Here is an 11,756-nt window from a genome sequence, read left to right on the forward strand (position 1 = left end):
TGGAAATGTCTGATTTCATTGTAATTGATATAACTAATACTAAACCTTTTATGAAGTAATACTTCAAAAAATGTATTGAACCTCAGATAAAGCATATGCTGTATTGCATCCCATGTATGTGACCTTCAGAAACACTAATATGTCAGATCCCATCAGCTGGATCTACTGATCCAGCTGATGGGATCTGATCCTTTTATTATGGAAGACTACTTATCTCTGATAGTTTTTGTTACTTCTGCAGGTTATTTCACTTTAGTCACCTGTCAACTTTACAGCTCCCATTACAAGCAGTGCTATCGCTCTCTTAAATTAAAATTAATAACCAATCTGGGATCATTCACCTCCTTAAAGACTATATAACATATAATTCTATGTATGTTCACTGATCAGGGTGGTATGGTCTTAGAGCTCATTTTATTGTCTTGATATAAATATTTGTAGAGTCTGTACATTGCCTTACAGTTTGCATTGTCTTATCTATTTGCTTCTTCAATGGATTCAGATTATGATTATGGTAAGTACCTTCTAATGTCAATCTTACTATATTATGTTTTAGGCACAAATTTCTAAGCCATGTCAAAGCTAAGGGACTGCATGTCAGGTAGTTTCAGTGGTGTAGTGGTGGATGTAGTAAGTTTGTTTCCTCAATTGGAAACAAATTGAGGAAACAATTTTCCTCAATTTGTTTCCAAATTGAGGAATTGGAAACAAATTATCTGCCATCTTGATATGGCAGATAAATTATTTTCAAAACTGGCTTTCCTTTTACCTTGTTTGCTGATCTTTCTGATTAAGAATACATGTCTCATTTTATGTCAGACACTAAGTTATTTGTTAAATGAAAACAAAACATCTAATTGTACCAGGGCTGTGAAACTGACCGTAGGTGAACAGTCAGTTTGTCTGTTTTCGGCTCTTTTTCCTCTTCATTACCGTTGCTATTCTTTCTGGCCTATTGAATATGAACCTCAGGATGAACCTCTGACTGAACAGGACTTTTTAGTTTTGACAGTTTAGCAGATTAAAATCTCATTGATTTCCAGCCACAGGTTCAAAATATTAATGTTCTGATTACTAAGTCACTTTGTTCTCACTTTTGCCTTGTAGCACAATGATATGTCATACTGGAAAATACATGTCATTACAAGATTGTCCCTGGTTTATTGAACGAAATTGCTAAGGGAGGATGTTTTAATTCTGTCCTTTATACATATCAGTATATAGGCCTGAGCCCCTCGGTCATACCATTGCTTAATTTTGAAAATGAAGCAGCCATCAGCCATCTGTGGCTGCGTGACATCTAGCTGAGTCTATAGACATCTGGCTGTATGATATCCAGAAGAAGTGATATTTAGACTCACTCATCAACCTAACCAGGATAAACAGAAACTGCATCAAAATGTGGTTGAACGTTATCCAAGAGAGGCAAGATTATAACCACCAAAGACACAGCTCCATCAAGAAGAAAGAACAAAAGAAGGCCAAGAAATGCCAATTGCTCAAACAGGTAAAGGATTTGTGGAGAGTCAAGGCTCAGTTTTGTCAGTGGAGAATTTGGAGCTGTAGCAGATTCCAGAAACAACCTCTGAGGTTTCTGTAAAAATAGAGGTAGTTTTCATTGCATTTGAATGTATAAAGATAAATGGTCTAACACCAAGATAGAACTGGTTTATTAGTATTCTTGCAGAAGTTCTGAGCAGAAAACTTTGCCTTTCTTTCCAGGAACTCCAACTGCAGAGACTCACAAACCTTTGGAAGATCCTTTTGGGGTTAGTTACAGAAGTAAAACGTTGTTGCCTCAAACTTTGAATGTGTTTTAAAATAACCTCCACTAGGGAAAGAGTCAAGACTTCAAAATTTTGACATCGTAAAAACATATTGATCAAGGCAGTTTTTCAAAACATAAAATTTAGATGCTAGGTGTCAGTTTCTTTACTGCTACCTGTCATCGCATAAGTTGCAACTCAGTTTGGCCAAGTTGCTGTATTAATATAGTTGCTCAAACAAATGGATTTGGGAGAAATGACTAAAAGGCAGTGGAGACCCACACTTTAGACCCAGGACACTCATGTCAGAACAGCAAAGTTTGTGTTCATAACTGAATTCTCACTTTACCATAAACTGTATATTAGTGTGTGTATTTGATGCAATTTTGAAAAATGTTTGTTTTTCATTCAATGAAGTTGTGACTAGAGTATCCAGAAATTCTACTCAAAAAGAGTAGTGATACTTCAAAAAGTATTTTTCAAAAAGTGCGATGAAGTAAAATGACTCCTAAAAGTATCTTTTTCCAAAAAGTTACTCAAATAAACGTAGCTGATTAAAAGTAACTGCTGTTATATTTAAATTTTGTTTTTACTTTTCAGTATTATTTTTCATGCTCTCATTAACGTCAAGAGTCTTTACGTGGGCCTGTCTCAAATCCACATGAATTTGACTCGTGGATTTCGAGCTGGCATTGTTCCTGTGGTCTTCGTAATTTCTGTAACATAAAACTACTGAGTTATAGTTTGATGGACAGATCAATATAAAATTATCACCCATATTTTTGTCCATATTTTTTGATATTAAGAGGACTACTGTCACTTATTCTTCTCCACTTAAAGCGCTGATGCGAACATTTTGGTTTGGCAGAATGATGGCCATTTTGCTCTTGTGGACATGTCTAAAAACACTGATGAATGTTAGTTTTATTTTTTTCTAAATGAATGTGCCCTTAAGTTCAAGATACCATCAAGTGGCTCTGCTTGAACATGTCAGTGTAGAACATGGACAACATGTCAAGCATACTGTATCTACATCCATTCTAGATTTGGTTCACCAACATGTTTCCTGACCTGCAGGTCTCCATGGCGGTAGGTTTGGCGGTGTTTGCCTGTGTAATCCTTGTGGTTCTCTTTGTTCTGATCAACAAGTATGGACGACGTTCCAAATTTATCATTAAAGGTGAGTATTGTTCATTTCATGATGAAGTCATCAATAATGTGTGTTAACAGAAAAAAAAAACAGATTTTGAACTGTTAATAAAATATTGCTTTTATTGTAACTTCATTATAAAATATTCTGAATGAAATTAATACAAAATAAATATACATTTTATTTAGTATTTATTTAGTTGATTTAATATTTAAGTATTTCTTTGGAAATGTCTTCTGTCATCATAAAGAGCCTATCCAATGAAGAAACATCTAAAACCTGATATTTATCTACACTGTACTTACCAAATGAAATCCTTCCTCTCTGTCTCTCTCTCCAGGCCCAGTAGCAGTGATGAGTGGGGAAGAAAACTCTGCCAGTCCGCTCCATCATGTAAATCATGGCGTTATAAGCCCCTGCGCTCTGGATGTTGGGTTAGATTCCGTGGTGATTGGCATGTCCAGGATCCCCATTATAGAGAATCCACAGTACTTCAGACACGGACACAACGGCACCAAACCAACCACTTGTGAGTAAAGGCTTCTCAAAGCATCTTTAAACAGAACACATGTAGCCTGAACAAGAAATTGATCTTGAAATTGGTGTTGAAAATTTGGACTTGGGTCATACTGTCATATAATCTTCACACTTGATTTAGATTTGTGCCTTAAAGACTGGAGACTTAACTAGGACTTGTTCTGGGATTTGTGTCTTGTTGCCAATTTTTATCTCATGTTATCAGGAGTGAAAGGAAGCTACTACTTCATACCAGCTGGTGGTTTGTAACAACCTTTTGCTGATAACTTTAGCTTAAGGGCAAAATAAGCATAATTTACAGTGACTTTTCCATATTGTGTCACATTACCACCACAAACAAATATATTTCATTGGAATTTTATGTTAAAGACCAACACAAAGTGGTATGCAATTGTGAAGTAGAAAGAAAATTAGAAATAATTCAAAACATTTTTTTTTACAAATAAAACACTGAAAAGTGCTGAGTGTAAAAGTATTCATTGCCCCTGCCCCTGAGTCAGTACTTTGTGAATCCACCTTTGGCTGCAATTCTTGTTTTGTTCAGAAGTTTGATATTATTTTACTCCATTGTTTCTGGCTCATAATGTAAATTTATAGCAAACATGCTTACTGTTTAGACTTGGCAGCAGTGTTGTAGTAGATCGGTCTTGGTCTCGATACCGGTCTCGAGACCATTTTTTGATAGTCTCGGTCTTGTCTCGGACTCGACCGCATTTGGTCTCGGTCTTGTCTCAGTCTCGGGCGCTGAGGACTCGACATTTTAGACAAGACCGCAACTGTGAAAATATCACTAAACGTACAGCATACTGCCCAGTTTATTTGTTAAAATTGTTGTTTTCAGTGGATGCAAAACGCACCGATTAAAATCCAACCAATAACGTAACTTGCCAATTACGTGTTTCTGTTACTCTCCCCTCCCCATCTTTCACTCGCACGCGGCGCTCTGTGACATACGCAGTGGTTTCCTCTGAGTGGCAGAAGATGTCTGTCTAATCGTCAGTAATATAATAGCGCTGCATAAATCATCAGAAATCCGATGGCCACAGCTAACTCAGCAGCACTTCGCTTTCACAGACGATGGAGATAACATCTAACTTTTTTCGTCACTTAGAAAAGAAGCTTAAAGAAAGGTAAGCTCCGTTGATGTGATGTTAGCAAAGCTAGCTGTACAGAGACACATAAGCATTGGTGATGAAAAAAAGTTCTCACTCACTGCACTTAATTATTGTGCAAAGGTGTTGACTGACTTGTCGCATATATGGGACAACACTGTGTTCAAAAGTCCGAAATATAGTGACGTGGCATTCAGGAACAGTCCGATTATTCCGAACGGCTCTTTACTTAGAAAATAGGATTGGAGTGACACTGAGAGCCGTTCTTTGTTCTTGTAAAGCTCTGTGTACACTGCAGTAGCTCTCATTATTTTATGTAATTATGTACATTGATATTTTTTTAATTAACAAATAAAACACAAGAACAAAAGAGCATGCAGAGCATGCACATTGCTCTATGATTGTTTTTCGTTTAAAGTGGCAGCTGTAATGTGTGCCATGGTGTCAGACTACCTGGCTTCATGTAGCAGGAGAGAGGGTGAAAACAGTCACGGTGAGCGCCTTGTGCTTGGTTACTTCTTGCTTGTTGCTCCTTGGTCAGTGTTCATAGTTGAGCGTTATTTACCATCAGGGCATTGCCTCAATTGCTATGTTTAATGGTGCAGATAGTGATGGTTTCTGACATGAGGAATATGGGCAAACACTTAGGGCGTTATCTTTTTAGGGATGGCACGAGACCACCGCAGATTGTAGCACAAAGATGGAAGCAAAGCAGAACAAAGTTTGTTCTGCTTTTAATATTGGTAAAATTTATTAAATATTTAATATCTAGGTGTTTTTATGGGAATATGGATCTTTGAGATCAATTTGAGAAGCAATTTTGATCATATTTCACCATTTTATCATGTCTTGTAGCGCGGGATGCTGGTCTTTTGTCTTGACTCGGTCTCGACTTCCCTCGGTCTTGGTCTTGACTTGGTCTCGGACCCTAAAAGTCTTGGTCTTGTCACGGTCTCGATACGCTCTGGTCTTGGTCTTATCTTGGTCTCGGGTTAGGTGGTCTTGACCACAACACTGCTTGGCAGCCAATATTTTAAATGTGGATTAAAAACAGTTTTAATCTCCTAAAACATCCTATGTTTTGAAGAAAACTCTTCAAAACATATGCAGTGAAGTAAATGGTAGCCTGGAAAAACCAGCCCTTTGTTCAACGAATCTGGGCCTTTGGCTATTAAGCACTAAAAAAATTTCCACTTAAACCACTGATGCAAACATATTTTTTTCTTAAATGAATGTGCGCTTAAGTTAAGTTCAAAATAACATTCAGTGGCTCTGCTTCAACATGTCAGTGCAGAACGTGGACAACAGATGTCAAGTGTGCTGTATACACCAAATACCACCAAAAGACAGACAGACATGTGGACTGAGTTATTCTATATTCTTTAGCATTTCATCTCGAGAGATGAGTGTTTGCATTTCAAAATGAAATGCATGGATGCTTTGCCAGTGCTCAAATACGAATATGCAGCTAAAACATGCACTTAATGTGTCAAAAACCAGAGAAGCTTTGAGATTTTATAGGGAGTGTATACTCAGTTACCTTCTGTCATTCTCAGATGTTCAACATATTAAACGTCGGGATATCATTTTGAAGAGGGAGCTCGGTGAAGGTGCCTTTGGAAAGGTCTTCCTGGCTGAATGTTACAACTTAAGTTCGACCAAGGATAAAATGCTGGTAGCTGTGAAGGTAAGACCGGTGTGTGTGTTGAAATATCAGGGGAGTTTAGCCGCCTGAAACAGGACAGTCTGGAGTGTTTTGGAAACAAACCTACAGATGTTTGCTCTCTGAACAATTAGCAAAGCTAGTCAAGATTACAACTGACATGTGAGCTCCATGGTCACAATTAGACAACTCTAATTTTTTTTTTACTAGTAGTTATTATATATTGAGAATGTCTTGAATAAAAAATGATCTAGGTGAACTTTAAATTTACTGTTGTTTTTTAAGTTCTTGTACATTAAATGTATAAAGCATTGTGATTTAGACTTTTTTTTCTTTGACCTGGTTAATATGTCTATTCTTTGGGTTGTGGGTTGTTGATGTGCCAACAAGAACTCTGTCCATTGTTTTATTTCCATAGCTTTTGTCTCATTTCTGATTTTCTTGCTCTCCAGAGCATTCTGCTGTAATCAGTGACCATATATTTATTTTTCAATGCTTAGTCTGCTCCTAGTCAACACTGTGGTAAAACTCACACTAAATATTTTGGAAATGCTACATCTCTCATTGTTTCCAGACTCTAAAGGACCCCACAGCTGCAGCTAGGAAGGATTTCCAGCATGAGGCAGAGCTGCTGACCAACCTCCAGCACGAACACATAGTCAAGTTCTATGGAGTGTGTGTGGATGGAGACCCTCTTATCATGGTTTTTGAGTACATGAAGCACGGAGATCTCAACAAGTTTCTCAGGTCAGTGATGCAGTCCACTAAACTCTGAGCTATAATGAGAATTCTTGTGAACATAATTATATAGCTTATAGAAGTTGTTTATACTAAACATTATATTGGTGATTTTATATGGTCCTTACATTGTATTGCAACTTCACATGGTTTCAGTATTACATTGTATATCTTGGTAATTTAGGCTATTTACTGAGATGTTAGCATTGTGAGACCTTTTCCTGAACCTAGAGTCTAAAATTAAATTTAATCATAATATACCTGATTACATCACAGTTTAACTACTAAAAAAACAAGACCATATCAATATTATTATTTTTTACTTTGTTACATTCAATAGCAAATCATTTACACTCACCACAGCTCTAAACATGGTAACAGTCAGCAGCTTTAGGTCCAATAATGCTAAATAAGCTGTCTATCATGCTTGTGTATGCACTGCTTAATGGCTGAGAAACAGCTTACAAGAAAACTGTTTATCTGTTGTTATCAGTGGCCATGCTAACTAGCTTGAGTTTTCAAAGCATGCTCCGTTGTTGGGGACTAGCTGTAGCATAAGCAGAGCACAGCGGACTCTGTGTACACATGCTTTATTGACAGCTCTAAGATCCTCCTCCTGGCTCTGATTGTTTGTCTCTGACCACGCAGTGTTTTACTGCCAAGCATTGACAGAGAGGCAGAGGTCTTTTTTTCACAAATTATCTGTTGCATATTATATTGACAGGTCATAGTGACACTTTTAACAAATCTGTAAAAAAAACATTTTTTTTGGTAACACTTTATTTGAAGGGGTGTACATAAGACTGACATGACACTGTCATAAACATGACATAACACTTGTCATGAACATAAAGAAGTCTTTATGAATGTTTGACAGTTGTCATGAAGTGTCATTCGGTAAATAATGACACTTTTAATGCAAAGTTGCTCTAAAAGTTGCATTAAAAGTCCATTAAAAGTGGCAACTTTGCATGATTTTGTAAATTATAATTTAATGCAAAGTTAGCACTTTTAATGGACTTTCAATGCAACTTTTAGAGCAACTTTGCATTAAAAGTGTCATTATTTACCGAATGACACTTCATGACAACTGTCATAAACTTTCATAGACTTCTTTATGTTCATGACAGGTGTCATGTCATGTTTTTGACAGTGTCATGTCAGTCTTATGCACACCCCTTCAAATAAAGTGTTACCATTTTTTTAATAAAAGCTGTATACTGCAGCTTTAACTAAAAAATATAAATTATAAGAAGAAATATTTTCTTTTTCCTGATTCTGAAAGAAAGTGAAACATTTGAAAAACTAAATGTTCCTTTTTGAAGCTGTTTAGCTACATTACAATGTAATGATGTTTAGATTATAATGTAAATTAATTAAAAACATTATTATTGCTGTTATTAATATTAGTATTATTATTGTTATTTGATTATTGTATAAAAAAGTTTCAGTTGCTGGTATAAATCATTTTTATAGTATCTGATGCTTTTAGATTTGCATTACATTCTAAAAATACTTCAAATTATATAAGAGGCACTATAAGTCAACCCCAAAAAAATGAATCGGTGCTTTAACTGTCCAGTGAAGAAAAGAAAAAGTTATTTTAAGCCTGAATAACAATGAAAAGATTCATAATTGTGAAACTGTCCTCTCAGAGCCCATGGACCTGATGCCACAATCCTAATAGATGGGCAGCCTCTTCAGACCAACGGGGAGCTGGGTCTGTCCCAGATGCTTCACATAGCAAGTCAGATTGCAGGGGGGATGATCTACCTGGCATCCCAGCACTTTGTCCATCGTGATCTTGCAACAAGGAACTGTTTGGTGGGGAATGGCCTTCTGGTGAAAATAGGAGATTTTGGCATGTCCAGAGACATTTACAGCACAGATTACTACAGGGTAAGAACACATCTGAATATGCCCCACAACTCTTAGTCACTTTGATATTATTAATTAAATAACCTAAAATGAAAGAACCTATAAATAGTGTTTTTTAATGGTCTTTTTTAACACACATCATGTAAGTTAATTCAAATCAAAAAGTAATTTTTGCTTTACATTCAAAATGTGACATTTGAAAATTTTGTTGAAAACTGTTCCCAACTCTGCTTATGTTGGAAGCCCAAATTCAGACTCCAAAAATGTAACTTCTAACCCTTGCTGATGCTGAATAATGAATAGCATTATGTTTTTTTAATGTATGTTGTAGCACAAGCCTGTAATAGATGCCTCTTAGACTGAAGCAGACATCCTGCCAAACCTGACAGGGATCCACATTCAGGTGGCTATTGATGTTGGCTTTAAGGAAACATAAAATTGGATGTGGGAGCAGTTTATTGTTTAGATAACTGAACTGGGTTTGTGACAAAGTTGTACCAAGCTGCTCCACTGCAACCCATAGGAAAATTCAACTGCCTAAAGACCATTTGACGAATTGGACAAAAATTTCTTTTTTTTTTCTTTTGCTAGAGATGATTAACATTGTTTTTTCACTGTGGCCAATTTTGTCTCCTGAAAAGGAAAATTGAAACCTAAAACTGAAGCATAAAGTGAACTGAAGCTTCTTTAAATAAAACAACCTGCTGTTCCAAATTTCAGTTCATGTCTTTATCTGTCCATCTTTCTCCTACTTTAGCTTTTAAAGTAGAAAAAAGAGGCATTTCTTTTATGCTTTTTATCTTATAGCCAATGAATGTATGTCATAATGTGTAGCCAAGTCAGACTGATGGAGCACTTTAAATATGCGCTGCTGACTGCTCATTGGTGTTAAACTGTGCTCATGCTTACATTGGAGGTGCATTTGAAAATACAGTCATCTAAAAAATATTTTTAATGTTCACAATCCTACTTATTGTTTAGGTTGGAGGTCACACCATGCTTCCCATTCGTTGGATGCCCCCAGAGAGCATTATGTACAGGAAATTCACCACAGAGAGTGATGTCTGGAGCTTTGGAGTTATTCTGTGGGAGATCTTCACATATGGCAAACAGCCGTGGTTTCAACTCGCCAACAATGAGGTACAGTACACACAGTTATATTAGATACATTTGGTTTAGTTTTTTTTGTTTGTTTGTTTGTTTGTTTTTTTGCATTTCTCTTTGTTTTTTCAAACATCTTTTTGTCCTTTTCAGGTTATTGAATGCATTACCCAGGGCAGGGTACTAGAGCGCCCAAGAGTCTGTCCAAAGGAAGTCTATGACATCATGCTGGGCTGCTGGCAAAGGGAGCCACAGCAGCGCCTCATCATTAAAGACATTCAGAAGAAGCTTTTGGCCCTAATGAAATCCACACCAGTTTATCTAGACATATTGGGATGAGAAAAAGGTTCATATGTAACCCTGGAGGCAAAGGAACAAAACTCTCATACCAGACCCCAATCAAATCAACATGTGCAGTAGGATAAAGACTCACATCTGCTCTACATCTGTTTTACTTAATAGAAGCCATGAATCAAACTACCTTAAATAATCCTGGAAACAGACCAAAATGAACCTAACACTCATACAAAAAATATTGTAGATCTTTTTTTTATATGAACTCAAAGCATACGACTCATTTAGAACTACACATTGTATCAAACTGGAGGTAAGTTTGTCAACAATATTGCCCTAGTCTGAAATTTTTTTTATCATTTTGAATAAATTGCTCTGCCCACATGCATAGATTATTGCAGCATTGCTTTTTCAGTCCTGACCTACAGTCCTAGTCATTTTTGTAGTTTGGTGATATGTGAGATATACTGTCATAGATGTCAATGTGTGTGCATACATGTTAATCAGAATTCATTTTTCCACTCTCTGTTGTATTCAGTACTCAATATTCCAGTACTTTGTCATTTTATATGCCTAATAATAAAAAGATTACATGCACTAAACTCAAATAACATTCATCTTCAGTCTGGTGATTCTACAGCTTCATGAAGGACCTGAAACTATGTCCTTTGTGTCCTTCATGAAGTTCTTAAAGATGGCTATTGCAATATCTTAAATTACAAACTTACACGTTCTGTATAAAAAAATTATTTTAAAAATGAAAGTGAGACCCTGGTGAACTCAGTATTTTACCTTCATACAGAAAAGTCTCAAGGTGTATATTAAAACCGAGAAACCATTAGTAAATATAAACTTTGCTGATTGTGTTGCACCCTTAAAAAGAACTTAAAAACTCATATATTTTAGCTTTTGTGCAACTTTATTAAACAAAATCCACGGTTCGAGCATACAGCGTGTGTAGTTTTCTTTCTCTTTCTGTAATAATCACAGGTCGTGAACTTTCAACTCCCATCATGCATTGCGACATTCTTAAAGGGGTATTATGACAGAAATTTATGAAAAAATAAAATAAAATAGTTTGAGCACATATTTAGCCATAAACCAATTGAATTCTTCTAAATAAATGCTAAATCAAATAAATGCTTGCCCAATATGATCAATATACCTATTAAACAATATCACGTTCTTAACATATTTTCAGGGCTCTACAGGGCATAGCATTTTGGCAACGTGGCATCGGAGATGTTCAGGAAAGGGCCTTTACCATGATATTACTATAATTTGAAGTAATCTTTTTTATATTGTACACATAAAGTAAAAATGTGCATAATGCATATACATAATATATAATATGTATAATCTGTATACATATAATGTTGCACACATTGCACACATTATGGATAAACGTAATGCGTATACATTGTCCAAATGTAAGAAACCTTTGGGCCATGATTCTTACACTGATATGATAGACTTCTTGCATGTTGTTCTGTTTACTGTCAGGAAATAACCACGTT

General features: G+C 36.0%; 1 protein-coding gene across 4 annotated transcripts in view; it reads left to right on the forward strand.

Annotated features, from left to right (window-relative positions):
* Positions 1 to 11,312, forward strand: part of LOC103130161 (NT-3 growth factor receptor-like) — a 42,712-nt gene extending 31,400 nt beyond the window's left edge. For 2 of the 4 annotated variants that reach the window (XM_016665717.1, XM_007541487.2), the window contains 9 exons: positions 503 to 514; positions 1,723 to 1,769; positions 2,844 to 2,946; positions 3,257 to 3,445; positions 6,122 to 6,252; positions 6,803 to 6,975; positions 8,622 to 8,865; positions 9,826 to 9,984; positions 10,099 to 11,312. In XM_016665717.1, coding sequence (XP_016521203.1) covers positions 503 to 514; positions 1,723 to 1,769; positions 2,844 to 2,946; positions 3,257 to 3,445; positions 6,122 to 6,252; positions 6,803 to 6,975; positions 8,622 to 8,865; positions 9,826 to 9,984; positions 10,099 to 10,284 — 1,244 coding nt within the window. In that variant the 3' untranslated portion in view covers positions 10,285 to 11,312. The remainder of the gene's footprint in view (positions 1 to 502; positions 515 to 1,722; positions 1,770 to 2,843; positions 2,947 to 3,256; positions 3,446 to 6,121; positions 6,253 to 6,802; positions 6,976 to 8,621; positions 8,866 to 9,825; positions 9,985 to 10,098) is intronic. The other 2 variants (XM_016665719.1, XM_016665716.1) reach the window with 1 other exon arrangement.
* Positions 11,313 to 11,756: the final 444 nt, after the last annotated feature.

This window comes from Poecilia formosa, unplaced genomic scaffold, assembly GCF_000485575.1.
Source record: "Poecilia formosa unplaced genomic scaffold, Poecilia_formosa-5.1.2 Scaffold611, whole genome shotgun sequence".
Classification (NCBI taxonomy): domain Eukaryota; kingdom Metazoa; phylum Chordata; class Actinopteri; order Cyprinodontiformes; family Poeciliidae; genus Poecilia; species Poecilia formosa.